General features: G+C 50.2%; 1 protein-coding gene across 6 annotated transcripts in view; it reads left to right on the forward strand.

Annotated features, from left to right (window-relative positions):
* Positions 1-4,003: 4,003 nt before the first annotated feature.
* The window catches only part of Atp2b2 (ATPase plasma membrane Ca2+ transporting 2), a 106,328-nt gene continuing 92,182 nt past the window's right edge, over positions 4,004-18,149 (forward strand). For 5 of the 6 annotated variants that reach the window (XM_035448649.1, XM_035448651.1, XM_035448650.1 and 2 more), the window contains exon 1: positions 4,034-4,232. In XM_035448649.1, coding sequence (XP_035304540.1) covers positions 4,034-4,232 — 199 coding nt within the window. Of the gene's footprint in view, positions 4,233-18,149 lie in introns of all 6 variants that reach the window. The other variant, XM_035448654.1, reaches the window with a different exon arrangement.

The following is an 18,149-nucleotide window of genomic DNA, read 5'->3' on the forward strand; positions in this document are numbered from 1 at the left end:
ATGCCACAGGTATCAAGGGAGGGAGAGAAAACAGCACCTTAGGTTTAAAAGCCCCTTGTGGTTTGCAAGCCACTTTGCTTCCCATATGGTGCTTGGTTTAGGCCTTATGAGAACTCCTTGAGGGAGTATCACAGGCAAGGCCCTGGATCTCCCAGAATAAGCCAGTCTCTCTACCCATGCCTTCCGGGTTCAAATTCCAGGTCCATTGCTGCCAACCCACAAGAGCTTGAGTAGTTAAATCACCTTCCTTGGCCTCAGTTCCACGTATGACCTGTGGTGATGTCCAGGCAGCCTTTGTCACAAGTGGTTGCATTAACTAATGATCACTTCCTGGTGCATCTCCATGCACTAGGTCTGGTCCTCGGTATGTCATATGCAATAACTCACCAAGGCAGAGGAGTTCCTTGAGAGAGATGCTCTTATGTCCCTGCTTCTGTTGTAAGATGATGAAACCAAAGTCAGTTTGTTTTCCATTCTTCTGGGAGGTAAAAAAAAAAAACAAAATCTGAACCAATGCATGGAAGCTTCCAGAGCCACTGCTCTTATATGTCATGTTATCTCTGAGATGATATCCCTGTAACATACCAAGGTGCCTAGCATCTGGTGAATGCCTAATAAATGGCTTTCCATGGTGTGGTATCACATGCAAATCACAGAAGAGCTTAAGTTCACAGTGCTATTTCTGCCACTAAGCATCAGGCAGGCCAGAGGTCATGAAGATGCACCTGTCTGTCTTCTCCTACTCACCCTGTTAGCTGGACCAGGGCCTTCAGGTTGCAAATACAAATTCTGTGTGTCATCAGGTTACCTCTTATCCTTGAGAAGGTAAAACCTGCTCTAAAAGGCTTCTAATAACCCCCTCCCTCCAGCAAGGGGTCTACCTACCCTGAGCTCAGACCACCTTGCATCTACAGACACTAACAAGGGCCAAGATACTCCACCTCATTTGATCTTTGTCTTACTTACAAAGTCATGCTGCCTTATTTGATCACCATCTCCGGCTGTTTGGTTTTGATGAGGGTTTTTCTCCTATTTTCTTGGACTTCCACCAGACACAGTCTGTAGTAGGAAGTGTATTGCTCAACACACAAGCCCCTGTGTTGGGCCCAGGCCTCCTCCAACCTTGTGCTTGGAGAGAGAGCTCCCCATACCTCTTACAGACGATGTATACTGGGTTTGAGATCCTGCTGAGGACCTGCAATATCTTGTAGCCTTGGAAAGCATAGTAAGTCTGAGTCTCAGATGCCAGCACTTCCAAAGAGGCTCAGAACCCTAGAGGATACTCACCCAGGCCCTTCCTATGGAGTGGTGAGCCACAGTCCAAAGTTTAAAATTTCCTAACATACACCCTCTGAGAGACCTTGGATAAATTTCTTCAGTCCCTTGGGGTTCATTCTTTTTGTCAGTAAAATGGAATTATTTATGATATCCACCCCATGGGGTTGTAAAGACCCGATGGGAATGTGAGCATGGTGGAGCATGCCTGTACTGCCATCACCTGGGAGGTAGAGACTGGAGGATCGGGAGTTCAAGGTCATTGGAGGACAGCCTACAAGAGATTCTATCTCAAAAAGAAAACAATACCTCACTGAGATATTCACTGCTTTTTATTTCATTCATTTATTCATAGTTTACAGGATGGATACTAAGACGTCATTCTACCCATAGCAACACGTGAAATACACTGTCTGCATGCTTGGAACTTAATTCCTAGCAGATGATGCTGTATGACGTGTGTGTGTGTGTGTGTGTGTCTGTGTGTGTGTGTGTGTGTGTGTGTGTGTGTGAGAGAGAGAGAGAGAGAGAGAGAGAGAGAGAGAGAGAGGAAGAAAGAGAGAGACTGGGGATGGATCCCAGAACTATACTGCTGACCTGAACACACGGCCCTCACATGTGATACTATATGTACAGAAACCTCTTAGCACGCCATCTGATATATGTTTAAGAAATATATACTTGTTTAAGAAACGGAGGGGAAAGGCCTTGTGTGGTGGTGCCTACATGTAACCCCAGCACTTTTGAGGTCGAGGCAGGAGGATCCAGAGTTCAATGTCAAGGTCATCCTCAGCTACATAGCAAGTCTGGGGATATTCTGTCTCCAAAAAATGAGGGAGAAGATATTTTTGTTTCTCTTCATGTGCAGAGTTGGCCTCCACCTCACCTGCTCCTAGGGTGAATCAGACCTCATGAGCTCGGGACAGTGCCATTGCAGGACCACCTCTGCACTGAAGGGAAGCTCCAGACATGTGTTGTTTCACTGGTGCCCAGGTCTCCTCTTGGGGCATCGTGTCCACACCATGTTCTGCTCATGTTGGTCCCAGTGACCCTAAGCCATGCTGCACTTCCAATCCCTGTTAGAAGTGCCTCCCGGAGGATGGCACAGATGCAGGAGAGACCCCACCCCCACCCTGTGCCAGTGTTTACCTGCATAGTCCATCCCACCCAGCACTTCTGAGAGAGCATTCCCAGGGAAGAAGGTGGAAGGACATCATGCCCTCTAGGCTCCTTCTCCACCCCCTTGCTCTCGATAGCTCTAGACAAGCTCCCTTCCCTGCCTGGGGTTTCCCCACTGAGAAAATGAAACACACCAACCTGACACGGATGCCTCTAAAATGTGGGGAAGAAGCCTGTAAAGGAGAAAAGTCAGACAGGGAGGGTGGAGTGATACTCAGGCCTCTCTTCCTTCTTCCATCCCATGCTCTTCACTGTCGGCTCAGGATGGCCAGCTGGCTGTGGCTGATGGGAGGGGCTGATCCCTGTGCCAAGCTCAACTGAGCTCAGCTGGGGCCCTTTGTCACCCAATGCTTGCTGGGGCTTTGGCTGCTGGTGTTGGGTGTCCTGGCAGATTGGATTCTCTTCCTGGCAGTCCTGAGCCACTGCACTCCTGCACGGGTGGCCTGAACAGCAGAGAGAAGTAACCCCCTCCTCCTTGCTTCCAGGGGGACCTGTGGACTGCTGTCTGCTGTCCTTGGTGCTGACTGGTCGGGCTCCAGGTGAGGGCTCTGTGGATCCCAGATCTTGCTGGGTAACAAAGCTCTGGGCTCAAGGACAGCCTCATGAATATCTGGGGGACTGTGGTGGGGGACTGTGGGTGGATATGGGGCCTTGAGAAGGAGTGTTGTAGGGGAGTTGTCAGGAACTCATGGAGAGATGAGTTGTGTCTCAGATTGTGTGGACCAACAGTATTTGTAAACATATAGGGCCAGTCAGAGAAAAGGAAGCAGAGAAAAGCTGTATGTGTTTGAAGGCGCATTCCGTTATATGTCTAGAGATGTGACAGTGTATGACAGCATGCATAAAAAGTGTCTCCATCGGGGTGACATCAAGTGGAACACTGTGCTGGTATGTGTGTGGCAGTGGGATGGACACCAAGAGACCAGTTGGTGTGTTGTATAGCATCTGGGCCGTGTTTGGCAAGAGGGCATTTGCATCCCAGGCTATGTGTGGGAAGTCAGCGTGTCATGTGGGGTTAGGGTTTGTCCTGCAGTATTCCCAGGCTTTATCTCAGTACTGGAATAGCATTGTAACCATTGTATTGGCAGCGTGCAGGTGTACTGAGGGGAAGTTGGACCAGATATGTGTGGTAGAGTACATGGGTGTGTGTTCAATGATTCCTGAGGATGATATATCAACACCTGTGCCTTGACCCTCCTAAGCACCTGTCCCATGGGACTTCAATGTCTGATCCTCATCACCCACTCTGTGATTGTCTCCACAGGAACTTTGCCGACCATGTAGATGCCAGCCCCAGGGAACAGCATGGGCCCCAATGAATGGAGACTCCTGGGTCAGCAACCCTGAGCCTCTCTGGCCCCTGGACCTCACCCCACTCCTGGGGACACTCCTCAGAGCTCTCCAGTGCTGTTGCCAGCCCACCTCAGCCATCACCACCTTCTGGGACTCGGAGTCAGCCGCCTGGAGTTACTACCCTCTAGTGAGGGTGTGCTGAGGATAGCCACACACAGCCATCACCCAGAAGTCCCTTTTCCAGTGCTGACCCTCAGGCCCAGCCTGAACAGAGACTTCAGCAGACATGGGTGATATGACCAACAGCGACTTTTACTCCAAAAACCAAAGAAACGAGTCGAGCCATGGAGGCGAGTTTGGGTGCACCATGGAGGAGCTGCGCTCCCTCATGGAGCTTCGGGGAACCGAGGCCGTGGTCAAGATCAAGGAGACATATGGGGATACTGAAGCCATCTGCCGGCGCCTCAAAACCTCGCCTGTTGAAGGTAGGTGTGGGAGATTTAAACCTAGTCTGCTGCAGAGTTGGCGCCAGGGCCTGCATCCATGAAATCTAATAGTGGGGATGTCTCCAAAGTGGGCTGAAATACTAATGCCTTCAGAGTCCAGCTGCATTCTTGCATGGAGGTTAAATCTCATCAACGGTCACATCTGACCCATGCCACTTGCAGAGGAAAGGACAGTAAGACAATTGGGAAAGGGCTGTACTCCAGAAAGGTAACAAGTCGGTCTGAAGGGGTGGCCACTGCCACCTCTGTGAGAACCAAGAGACATTTGACTTTGAGGTGGGGCAGTAGGATGACTGCAGGGAACTCTATAAGGAGCCATGTCCTGCTCACCCATGTCTAGATACAGCATGGGTTCCACAATGTGGCTAGCCCACATCTGCCCACCATGCCAGGCACCCTCTGGCTGGCTGGCTGGCTGGGGCATAAACCCAAAGCACTGCAGACAGGCAGCCAATTCCAGTTGTCACAGCATGCCCCACCTCCAGCTTGCAGTCCCAAATCTAGGCTCTGAATAGATCTGGACTGGGACTCTGGACAGAATGGTCTGGGGAGCCAATTACAGGCCATGGTGGACAAGATGATGGGTGTCTTTGTAGGTTCTGCCCTGGAGAAGAATAGGGCTGTCTTACAAGTTTTCAAAGAGAACAGGCCTGGGGCTTCTAGCGAGAAGCACTCTGCTGCTCCCATCTTTCCAGAGGTGGCCAGAGATGGGACATTTACCCAGAGTGGAGAGCCAGGCCCTGCTGGGGCTCCAATCCTACTCTGTCTACTGCTAGTTACCCGTTGTGACCACGTGGGACGCTTTCCCCACACAAAGCCAAAAGAGAAGGCAGTTGTCTCTGCCATGACTCTCGCAGGCCTGTGATCTGGGACAATGGCTGCCCTGAGCCTGGGCCTCTTCCTCTGCAATATGAAGCAAGTGCTTCCTGTGCAGAGCTTAATGCAAACTTGGGTGTACAGTAGGTGCTCAATAAGTAGCAAACATGATTTTTAACTAGATAGCACTTACTCCCTCAAGTAAAGAATGCAGTCTGGGATAGGACTGGCAACTAGGTTTGGATAAATCTGTCCCGTAAGTCCTGTGTCTATAGCTGGACACTACTAGACATCATCCCTGGCCCATTGGTGCTGAAACCACTTTGTGGAGCTCATGATAGGCTGGTGTCACCTATCAGTACCTTGCTGTTTCCTGGTGTCTATTGAAGATCTGTGGTCTTCCCTCCTGGGCCAGAAGGAGAAGCTGGGGAAGGCTGGCTCTTCTTATTTTGCCTGCCTTCACAGATACCTTGCCCATCAGCTGAGCCAGAAGTCTGGCAGCATGGTTCAGTGGGGAGAGAGCATAAAGGAAGCATATATTCTGACTCTAGGCTTGAAAACAGCCGTGAGGGGCCCTAGAAAGGTGAGGATTCTGCATCCTGCCCCCATGTCCTACCAGGCAATTTCTGGCACAGTGGTTCATGTTCACCTGCCATCCAGCAGGCATCTGGCCTGCCATGAGACAGACATGCCTGAGTGTTCTTTGCCTTTGAATGGGGGACCTGAATGTTGCTTTAAATGTCATTAGACCCTAGCTGTAGGGGGGGAGCTGATGGAAGCTGTGATCCTCTCCCCAGGCAAAGAGCTGATGTCGAAACCAGATGTGGCTCGCTACTTCAGGGTCTCCAACAGGTTTGGATCCCAGATTAACAACCCCCACTGCCGCTAGTCAAGCTCTCAGGACTTCAGGGCATGGGGGCATGCATGACCAAGTTCTAGCACTAACAGAACCACTCCCAAACAGTCATCTGCTCTGCACTGCTGCCGGGGAAGGGAGTGTGACCCTGAGGAGAGGGACTTGGCATCCTTTCTCTGTGTACCCAGCACCCAGCCTGGTGCCTGCCACCAAAGAAGGCTGAATGTCTGCCAGTGACACCCTGAGATGTGTCCACTAAATCCCAGTCCACAGGGAGTCCTCTCAAACCACATAGCAGATAACTGTAACACACGGAGAGAGAGAGAGAGAGAGAGAGAGAGAGAGAGAGAGAGAGAGAGAGAGAGACAGACAGAGAGACAGAGAGACAGAGAGACAGAGAGACAGAGAGAGAGACAGAGACAGACAGAGAGAGAGACACAGAGAGAGAGAGGGAGAGACGGACAGACAGACAGACAGACAGACAGAGACACAGAGAGACAGAGACACAGAGAGACAGAGGCAGAGACAGAGACAGAAATCTTGCATTCTGATGGCTCCTAGGAGAGGTGAAGCAAGTGGACAGGGAGGATTTGGAAGGCTTCCCGGAGGAGATGTTTGGGTTTGGCTATGGAAGCAAGAGACGGGAACATGTGTAACACCGCACAAAATACTGCTTCTTACAAAAGTCCAGACACAGGACATGGTGAGAACTTCAGCTCCAGGTGTAAATGAGAAACTGTTTTTCTCTCTCTGTGGCCCAGTCAGCCCTATGCCTCTGGGCCATGATTTGCTTCTCTGGACTTGAGAGCTCTAGGAAGAAAGAGCTCTGAGGAGTGAAGCCCACCATTGGACTAACCAATCCTGCTACATTGGTTTCTAGAAAGTTCTTCCAGAGTGGCAGGAGAGATGGAAATATGAGGAGGGGCAAAAGGGTAGAGTGCTGCAAATCTCCAGATGTTGAGGGTCTGGGTTCAAATCCCAGCTCTGCCACTCTCCAGGTGTAGGATTCTGGCCATGTTATTCAGCCTCTCTGCCTGTTTCCTTGTCTCCATGGTGGAGCTAATGATAGCAATGACCTTTCGGCTTGTGGTGAGGATAATGTGAAGTAGCTCAGAGGACACATGACAGTCCAGTCATACTGAATGTCATAAACCAAGTGCCCAGTGTCTAGGTACCCAGCAGTGGTGACTTTGGTTGTTTTTGACATTATGGAAGAAGTCATGTTCTCCCTACAGGACACTATACAATTCTTTGGATCCATAGCTAGTATTCCGTGGCACCCCCATACGTGTGTTTCTGAAAGCAATTAGCCCATTCTGCAGATTTGTGGAGGCCGCCACTACCAATTAGATGGGTGCAGTATTACACCCAGGGCACCCCTGGTGGACCAGGCATAAGCATTACTGGGCTCCCTAACACTTTTCTCCCTTCTGTCTCAGGCTCAGCATCTGCCCTGATGTATTGGAACTTATGATTTAAAGAAGTATTTACCTCCCCCCACACACACACAGCCTCAGCCACTAATTCAGAACCACGTGGTCTGTGCTGTGCCCACTCCAGGTGGAGACTCACACTGGCCATTCAGACACCTCCTGCCACTCATCTGGTGTGGAGACTAGAGAGCTGGTGCAGGGAACTGCTCCAGCCCTGTGTACAGCAGTCTCCACTCATCCAGCTAAATTTAGGCAGAAAGCTCTCTGTGTGACAGATAGGGTCTGAGGCCTCCCTCAGTGTGACTCTGCCTGCAGCACCACTTGCTGCAGCAAAGGACGTGGGCTCAACTCCTGAGGCCAGCAGTACTGGGTTGTCTATCCAGAGGTCTGGCTTTAAAGACCTACAGTGAGGCCAAGGCACCCTCTGCCCCTCGGCACTCAGTTCCGAGTGCTGGGAGATGCCCTGCCCTGTTCTCCTGCTGATCCTTCTCTTTCCACACTCTTCCAGCCTGGGATGGTAGGGAATCAATCCTGTATGGCTTTCTCTTCGAGGGACACCCAGAGAGTTCAGTGAAACTCCTGATGCCTGATCTGTGGATAGGGATGACAGCAGCACCTGGTGGCCATTTGATTCCATAAACCATTGAGGCAGCTGAGGAGATGCAGGTCACCTTTTCTCTTGCCATACTGAGTGTTTATAAAAGAAGCACACATGGCCCTGGAGTTACAGGAACAGATAAGACCCCAGAGAAGAGTATATATACTCTCTGAGGAAGTAGAAAGTGAGGGGACCAGTTTTGGGGACCCAGGCCTGGAGAAGAAGCTTGTATTGTTTCCCGGGGTCTCTCCACACCTGGTATAGTGAACAGCAACTTAACCAGTATCCGAGGAGAGAAGAAGGGGTAAGGGAGAGACAGTTGTTCCATGGTGCCCCTACCTGCAAGGGATGGAGCTGGGACCTAGAGAAAGGACATGGAATACTTTGTGTCACTTGTGAGACAGGTAGCTCTGATTCCCTATGCCCAGCATGGCCCTGAGTCCCATGAGGCTCTGATGCCCTCACCCTTCCCTCCCCAGCCCCACAGGAAGGGTGCCTGGGACAGGTCCCTGTCAGGTGTCTATCACTGAGTGTCTCTTGGTGGGGAGAATGAGAGAGACAAAGGGCCAGGCCAGCACTGGGAACTTGACACTGTGCTGCTGTGGTAAAGGGGAGCCTGTGGTTAATTTTAGATGACTCCCAGCCTACACCATGGGACAAGGGGCAAAGGGTGAGGAACAGTTCGTGGGAGACGGAACATGCCTGTGCACAGGAACTGGGGTGGAAAGTAGCTCTTGTGTTTTAGAACCAGAACTATCAATGGATCTGCCAGATCCTGGGGACCCAGAAGGGGTGGGGCAGTGAGTGGAGCCTTCCATCTCCACGTAGGACACTGGGCCCCTGAGGGGTCAGCAGGGAAACCAAGGCAGGAAGAGATGTAACAGCGTCCCAGGTAAAGTGAGACGGGATTCCAGGATGCAGATTCCACATGGGACACCTCCACAGACTGGAGACAGGTGACAAGGCCTCCCTGGTCCCTTGAGATCTTTCTAGAAGGACTGCTGCTCCTGTGTAGGGCCCTTAACCCTGTGTGGTGTGAGGCTCAGAAGAGAAGGACTCACGGGAATATCCCTAAGGCTGAGAAATTTAGCTACCTTCTCACCAGCGCAAGAGAAAAAGACTAGGAGAGGAGGACAGCCCCTACCTCAGCCCTCCTGCTAAGGGGGCTTGAGACCTTTATGGATTTAGTTTTCTTCTGTGAAGTGCTTTTTGGGTGTCCTTCCACCTCTGGGAGACAGCAACTCAAGACATTTTTAGAAGTTTTCTTTTAAAAATCATCTTGTTTGGTAGAGTACTCGCCTGACTTTCACAAGGCTCGAGTTCTATCCCCAGCACCATATAAATCAGGGGTGGTGCACACCTATATAATCCTGTACTCTGTAGGTGGAGACAGGACAATCAGATGTTCAAAGTCATCCATGGCTACATAGGGAGTTCAAGGCCAACCTAGGCTTCATGAGACAATGTCTTAATGAAAAAGAAATAGAATCTCCTTGTATAGTTAGTTGCTATTGACAGCCAATCATCTCACATAGGCTTCTGACATAAAAGGGATTTCCTGTCTGCAAACAGACATGTCAGCCCCAGGCAAGGCTGGCTCCAGGGCTGTCCATCCTTCCAGCTCTGCTTAACTTCTGCTGTCCTTGTGTAGGTTTTATTTCAGAGGCAGGCACTGGGGACCCCAGAAGACTCAGGCCAAGGTCCTCCCATTACCAGTCTCCCAAGAAGCGAAAGACATCACTTTCCTCATAACTACGCCCCTTCACATCCCAGAAGAGATTCTCACTGGGCCACCTGTAGTCACATGACCACTCTCAAACTGATTGAATCTGTCTCTCCAAGACCAATAAAGGTTAAAGAGGGACTAGGGACAGAACCACAGGGGCTCCTTGGCTGCACACCTGACCAGGGGAAGGAAAAGTAGACACTTTGCTCCTAAGGAATGCTCAGCCTGCACAGGAAGAAGAGATGGAGGGACAGCTAAGGGACATGGAAGGTCCCAGAACACCAGTTATACCCCAACTCCAGTCAGCAGCCCAACTCAGCAGGGAAACACCAAAGCAGCCAGTATGTTCCAGCCTGTGACACCCGTGACAAGTGTCACAGAGTGAGGAGACTGGCAGATATCACAGCCAAATCTTGGTTCCTCTTCCTATCCAGCTGTGGTCACTAGATCACTAATCTACTTCTCTGGGCCTCAGTTTCCTCATCTGTAACATGGAATGAGACTGTGTGTCTTCCATGGCATTGCTGTAAGAAGGAAAGAAATTCACACAATGTGATTTGAGCCTGGCATGTGGTGGCTGTGACCTCAGCACTAGCTGTTGCCATTCTTCTCTGGTGATGTCCATGTAACTTAAGGGGACACGTTGGGCTTGAATTAGTGGTGAGGGACCAGCACCCAGTCCTAGAAGATAAGTGAGCTTGCACAACACACAGGAGTCTATGGGTTAAAAAACGCCTGCTATTTGCTTTGGAGCGCATATTCACTGTCCCTGAAACACCCCTGCCAAGGAGAAAAGTCCTTTAAAAGCGGGTTGATCCGGACACCAGTGAGTCAGTGGCACAGCTCTCCAGAGTGGTGCCCAGACAGCATCTGAATCATCAATAGAATAAGGCCAGGAGCCCATGAGTGCATGCTGAGGATCATCCCAAATACACTACTCTGCAGGACAGGGCATGGGGGACAAGGGAGAGCAGGGGACAGTCCAAAAAAGGGCCACCCTGCAGTTGACCAGAAGGCTCCAGGTGATCTCAGCAGGATGGGTGGCCCTGACAGCCATTCAGCAATGCTCTGCGCAGCCAACCATGCAGCACAGTCACAGAGGGGGTGTTTGCAGGAGGGGGCCTTGCTTTAGGCAGACCCATTGAGTGAAGATGCTAAATCTGAAAGCTGGTAGGCAGCTGTCAGTCACTGACTGTGGGCAGCTGTGTCCAGATCAAATGCTCCCAGCAGCCTCAACAGAAAAGGGAAGTGTGGAGAGGAAGGGTCGCCTTAGCCCCATAATAAAGCCATCATCATTTAACAGAACAGAAAAGCACTAAACAGCAAGCACTTGCTATGTGCTCAAAAATGGGATGAATGAGAAGAGCATTGGCTTTGAGTCTTACTATATGTTGCATACTTATTATGTGCAGGTTTGGACCACACGACCTCTTCTGTAAAGAGATCTGAAATAGCTTCCAAATGTTCCCTAGGGAACAGAACAATGTGTCACATGACTGCACCTGGGATGCTGAGGACCAGGCAGCCTTCATGGACACCCACTTCTGGTCCAAGGTCAGAGTAATTGAGCCAGAAACTAGTATAAGAGTTTGTAGGCAGTCTGGAAGCCACAGGCAGTCAGGGCTTTGGTCCAGCCAGTGGGGAGATGCAGAGGAGCAGAATCCTTCCCAGATATCCTTCTTCCAACTTCCTAAAGATCCCAAGGGAGCCACAGTGGGCTTTATGCTATGCTTGTCCCATCACTCTCTGGTCTAGGAGCAGTTCTCTTTCCATCAGGGAACCGATCACAGCTGTAACTGTAGACTATAGACTACTTAGAGCACTACTTAGAGCACACTTACCTGGAGTGTGCCAGCCCCCATGCCTTTGTGCCCCACTGTCTTCTCATCAGCCTTGGGAACCAGGAACTTTTCCCATCCCAGCTGACATAGGAAGAAACCGGAGCTCAGAGCCTCTCAATTAACATGTATCTCTGAGCAAAGGAGCCAAGATGGTGCTGCAGAAACCCGCAGAAACAGTTGACCTGACCTAGTGAGAGCATGGAGACCCTAGTCATAAAGCTGGGGAAACAGCAATGGACCAAACCAAGCCCTCTGAATGTGGGTGCCAACTAGGAAGCCAAGACAGTCTATGGGACCTCTAACAGTGGAGCCAGTGTTTATCCCTAGAGCACAAATGGACTTTGGGAGCCCATTCCCTATGGAGGGTTACTATTGCAGCCCAGATACAAAATGGAGGGCCTAGGCTCTCCACCAAATGATATGACAGACATTGAAGGTCCCTGGTGGAGGGCCTCTATCCCTGGGGAGGAGTTGGAGGATGTGTTGGGCAGGGGTTGGTGGGGAACATGGGAGGATGGGAGGGCAAGGGAATGGGGGCCATGGATATGTAAATATGAGTAGTAATTAAAGAATTTAAATTAAAAAAAAGAAATTAAAAAGTGTATCTCTGATGCTACCAGGCTTCTGAATGTGACAGACAGGAATGACGGCAATGAGAGGGAACATGCTGGAGATCAGAGGAGCACTGATGCTGCCTAGGGAGGGTCAAAATTGGGAGAGGCTTCCTCTGAGCTGGACTCAAAGGGCAGGGAGGCATTGCCTGCCTAGCCATAGGAAGAAAGTATGATCTCAGTGGAGAACAACAAGAACCTGGGGTAAGGATCAGGGTGAGCGTGAGACATGAGAAGTTCCTAGAGAAGCCTTCAATGAGCAGGGATCTCCAGCCACAGGCTGGAGATAATTTTGTGAAGTCTGAGTTTAATTAATGTGATAAATGGTGAATCTCAATCGTCAATTTGGTAATGTCTAGAAGCACCTAGGAGACAGTTTTCTGTGCATGCCTGTGGGGGAGGGGGTTATCTTGTGCGTGTATGTGTGTGCGTGTGCGTGTGCGTGCGTGCGTGCGTGCGTGTGTGTGTGTGTGTGTGTGTGTGTATTATATTGATATAAGATATAGATATAAATATAGATATAGATGTAGATATAGATAACATATATTTTGTTTATTAAGGAAGACTTGCCCAGTGTGGGTGGCACCATTCCCTGGGCTGGAATCCCAGACTGTATGAAAAAGGAGGAAGTGAGTTGAGCACAGGCTTTCATTACTCTCTGCTTCTTGACTGGATGCAGTGTGACCTATTTTTCCTACTGTAACTCCCCGTTCCCCTCCATGATGGCCAAACAAACCCTTTCTCCCTTAAATTGCTTTCTCCGGGGTATTTTGTTACAGCAAAGAAAGAGTAACTGATGCAGTTGGTTTGTTTGCACCATGTGTTCAGACCATCACCTGGGGTGAGACTATTTAGGCCTATCCTGCCTGTGTGAGTGTAAAGAGGACCACAAGCTCCCAAGAGTGGAGTCCACAGCAAGCAGGGGCTAGATGAGCCAAAGAAATGAGAACTTGGGGAAGCGGTTCTCATACCAGGTTCCCTCATGCTCCAGGCTTTCACCAAAGCACCCAGAAAACAGGATAGCATGTGGCTGGGACACTGGACTTCCCACTCCACTGTACCTCCATGTCCCCTGCATCCCTGTCTTGTGTGGTGACATCTGTTGAGTGGCATCTTACAGAGTGTATTTTTAATAGTTCTGGAGGTTAAAAATCAAGGTCAGGGATCCAAATCTAGAGCAATTCAGTGTTCTGGGGAAGATGAAAGAAGGGATGAGAGCCAGAGAAAGGGACAGAGAGAGCAGGAAAGGGGCTTGGCCCATCCTTTCGAACTCTCCCCTACACTGTCCCACACCCATGGTTACTAACTCTATCCCACTGTGACTAGCCAGAACCACCGCAATGCTGCTGCTCTGCTCATAAGGGTAGAGCTCAGGTGACTACACCTTTCAAAGGTCACTGCCATGTGGAATGATGGGTTTCCATCATGGGACACATTGAGAATTCAAACCAGAGCATGGCCCTGCCCTATCCAGCTGGCTTTGAAGTGAACCAGCACAGAGGTATCCCCTGACAAAAGTTCCCGAAAGTCCAAAGGCCTGAGCCCTAATTTTCAATTACTTCCTCTCCCTGGCCCGCAGTTTCCCTATCTGTAAAATGGGCTAAATGACAAGAAACTGTGCTTAGTGTTTGAACCATCTCTAACATTAGTGGTATTTCAGCTCTAAGACCAGCCTGGGTCCCATGGGGCCAGGTGTGGCTCAGGACAGCCGAAACTGCCTCTCTACGAGCACCTGTCACCTGAGAAGTCTAGGCAGGGCAGATGAGTTACCCACACAGGCCCCTTACCTCTCAGTGGTTACCTTACTCCACCTAGTCAGTCCTGGCCCCTGCCATGGTTTCAGACAGTTATTTATAGCCCATGGAAATGAGCACCCCAGGTATGTGGCTCCCTGGTACCCAGATGACATTAACCTCTGTTTCAAAAAGGGTTCCCCACAAATCCCTGTGGTCTACCTAGGTAGCCCCAAAAGGTTGATGGGTAGAAGACCTGTCCCTCTGTGAGACAGCTTTGGACATTCCTCATAGGGTTAAGAGGCAAGAGCTGGCATTTCTGATGTGAGGCTTGGGAGGACTGCATGGAAGAGGCAGTATCTGAAAAAAAAGCAAAGTGTAAGCAGTTTCAGTGGGGAACGGTGCTCCAGCATGGACAAAGTCACAGAGATAAGGAAGAAAGGAATACAAAATGGTTTGCCTGGGGCTTGGGGCAGGAAAAAGAAGCTGCCGTCATTCGGAGTAAGCAAGCAAGTGAGGTGTTTTCATGTGGCCTGACCAATCTGTCTCCTTGAATCCTCACAGTTAAGGGCAAGCATCCCATTTTTATAACAGGGAAACTGAGGAACCTGCCTGGGGTCACAGTGATAATGTACAGAGATGAATGGAGATGCAAGACAGGCTGGAAACTCCAGAGCCAGGGCGGAAAACCAGTCAGAATGTCAAGATGGCTCAGCAGGTAAAGGCTCTTGGAGCCAAGCCTGATGACCCCGAGTTCAATCCGAAGGATCCACATGTGTCCTCTGATCTCCATACACATGCTGTGGCACATGTGTATCCACACACGTACATATGTGCACACACACACACACACACAAAAGCAAGTAAAATACACTTTAAATGTTTTAGTAAGAATATGTGGAGATATTGATGTTGAAACAAAAAGCTTGGGCTGCAAAGAGACTGAGGTGATCCCAAGCTCACTGGGCATCTGACAGAAATCCAAATGAGAGCCAGGGCACCCCCAGAGTCTCAGCTCTGTCCTGTGTGATGTCAGAAGCAAGGGATGACAGGTGATTCTTAAATGCCAATGTAAGGATAGCAATGAAGTTTTTTCTGCTATTCCACAGAGCTATTTGGAACACTCTGGAATATGGTTGTCATAGAGAACATAAAACAACAAAGATGAGCCTTGCAAAATAGCATTTTAAAAGATGGGGGGAGGCTAGAGGCTGGAGAGATAGCTCAGTTATTAATGTGCTTGGTACACAAACACAAGGACCTGAATTTGGATCCCGGGCACACATATACAAATCTGGCTATGAGCAGGATGATCATAACAGCAGCATCAGAGAGGTGGAGACAGGAGGATCCCTGGGGCTTGCTGGCTGGCTAATCCAGCTGACACAGTGAAGACCCAACTTCAGATATAAGGTGGCCAGTGATAGAGGAAGACTCACATCAGCCTCTGGCCTACAGATAAAGGGGGTTGCCTTGTTCCCAACAAAGGCAATGATTCTATGCAAAGAAGCATCTGGAAACTTCCTGATATTGGGAGAGTGGCAACGCTCTTTCTTCCAAGAGCATTGTCAGCTATGGTTGCAGGTCATGAGTCACAGAAGGAACCTAGTGGCATAAAATGGAAGGGGTGGAGTGGTGGTGGGCTCTCGGAAAGGGAGCAAACTGGGAACCCAGGCTGAGTGTTCAGAAGGTTTGAAACTGAGATGGGTCCCGTCTGGTGGCAGGTCTGACAGAGCAAGTGTCTTTTGGAGAGTTCGGAGGTGGGGAGGGGTTAGGCATAGCCAACTCCTCCAGTCACTGAGTATTTGAGCAGAGCTGTTGTGAAAAGTGTGTAGCACCCAGCTTTCCACAGCAGGAGACTCCCTTGTAGTGTGGATCACTTCCCATGGTATAGATACTGCCATTGCTTTACCTTAGAGACAATAGCGAACAAGAAGTTAGGAAGAGTAGGCAGCATTGTGCCCTCACCACACAGACTCCCCCAGGAGAAAGTCCGGGGGGGGGGCATGCTCAAAGAAGTAGGAAGAGACGACTTTGGAGTGTCGATGTCTTTTAAGTGTTTTTTGAATAGGTGTTTCCCTTACATGTGTGCCTGTGCACAATGTATGTGTGGTGCCCATGGGGACCAGAAGAAGGCACCAGATTCCCTGGGACTGGAATTTTGAACAGTTGCTAAGTCACCCTGTAGGTGCTGGGAATCAAACCCAGGTCCTCTGAAAGGGCAGTCAGAGCTCTTGACCACTGAGCCATCTCTCCAGCATCTCAGTCACCTTCTAGAAGGCAGTTTGCACAGTTATGAGTTTATATCACAGACCTCTAATGACAGCTTAACAAGCAGGTGTGAGCCACCCCATATACTAAAGAGCATCTTTGTTCACATGCTCGCCCTCAGGCCAGGAAGCTGGTGTATCCTGCCTGACAGCTCTCAAAACTCCTCCCTGTGGGAGAGTCCTTGTGTCCTGAAGGAAAAAGAACCTCATCCAAGCCAAACGCAGCGTGTGTTTTGTCCGCTTCCTCATCCTTGCTCTCGGATGAATTTTTCCAATTTTATTCATTCCTTCTACTTTTGCCTTGCAACTTTTGCTTCCATTCTCTTCTCTCCCCTTCCCACTTGGTCCTTTCATTCCCTTCTCCTTCTCCTTCACCTCTCCTCTCCTTTCTTTCTCTCTCTCCCCTCCTCTTCCTGCCCCTCCTCTCTCTTCTTTCTAACTCACAATTGCAAAACTCCCAGAGAATTTTAAAGGATCCAGGATTAGGGAGGTCAAGTTGAAAGGACCAGTCAGAGAGTGACAGGGCTCTGAGTAGCCATGCTAGGTCCCTCCCTGCCCTCATCTTCTCCAGGGACATAAATGACTGAGCTAAACTTCCCCCTCAACATCTGCTCCTGTTTGGAGGTCTTCTCTTGGAGACCTCTGGGGAATAGCACCCAAAGGTGACAAGCATCCTGGAGCAGACCCCATGAGGTTAGGTGAGGTGACACTGGAGGCCCTTCAGTGGCTGGAAGCTGGAATAGTTGTTCTCCAGACTTGCTCCTCCAGAGATGGCCATGCTAGGCCTGGTTCATCATGACATATCAGAGTCCACAGATATGCTGGGGTAAGGTGTCCACCTGTAAACTTCTGCTGCCCCTTATTTAAGACCATGTGTTGGACAGAGGGCATTCAGGAGACCTGGATAGGAAGGGAGCCTGTAGGGAGATGGCACTGCCCATCCTCCAGGAACAACCAGCAGCTCATACCTGTAGTGGGGAGACATCACCATTCACCCATTTGGTGGATGAGGAAACTGAGGACAAAGAGACTGGCTGACTTGCCCAAGTCACATGGTTATGGGAAGAAAACCTAGGTCTGGATAAGTGAGAACCCATGGTCTTGACCCTCTGTCATGGGTCCTGGCTGTCTTGGAGGTGTGAGGGACATCCATGGGTCTCTGCCTGCCTTGGAGGTGTGAGGAGCTGGCTCAGCAACCTGAGACCTTTCACCTTCTCCTAAACACACTGGTGCTCAGGGCCAGATATGAGCGGGTGGGCAGGGCTGACGGATGTATGGTCTGTCAATGAGACTGGGCTGTCACTTGTCCTATACCACACCCATTGCTGGATGCCTAAAAGAACTGTCTGTGGATAATGAGGGTGTATGTGCCTGATTTCCTCCCTGTGTCTAGCTCTTGTCACACTATGAGCTCAATGATCCTTGTGGCCTTTGGACATCACAGAGTTCAGGAGAGCCAACTCTTTAACCTCCTATTTTATAGAAAAGAAATGGATTCTCTGGGAGAATCTGGCCAAGGGCCAGTGGGTAATCCTGGGCTTTTCTTTGGGTCCCTGCCCTTGCTGGCCCTCTGGTTTTTCCTCACTTCCCTCCTAGCTGGGGGCACCGGGAGAGTGTACAGTGGCTATAACCAAGAGGCATCTAGTACTGTGACCTGCAGGGGGTGGGGAGTGTCCTGGGGAAGTATGCTGGGTGTGGCCTGGGACCAAAAAAGAAATGTCCCTGCAAAGGTAGGCTGTGGAGCACCATGCTTGCCTTTGATCTTCCCAAACTTCCTCTCAAGTCATGAAGGTCTAAGCGTCTGTCTCCTTTTCCCTAGAAAGGGGCAGCTGGAGTGTCCTGGGTGTGGGGACTCCCACCTCTTGAAGGCAAGGGTGATTTCATTCCCTCCGAAACCCAATACCATGTATGTGAGCTGAGGGCTCCTTTCTACCCGGCCCTGCAAACACCCACAGCCCAGCCCCACTTCAGCTGTCTCCACCCCATAGCCTCCTTGATCACATACCCAAGGG

This window comes from Cricetulus griseus, chromosome 8 (assembly GCF_003668045.3).
Source record: "Cricetulus griseus strain 17A/GY chromosome 8, alternate assembly CriGri-PICRH-1.0, whole genome shotgun sequence".
Taxonomy (NCBI): Eukaryota; Metazoa; Chordata; class Mammalia; order Rodentia; family Cricetidae; genus Cricetulus; species Cricetulus griseus.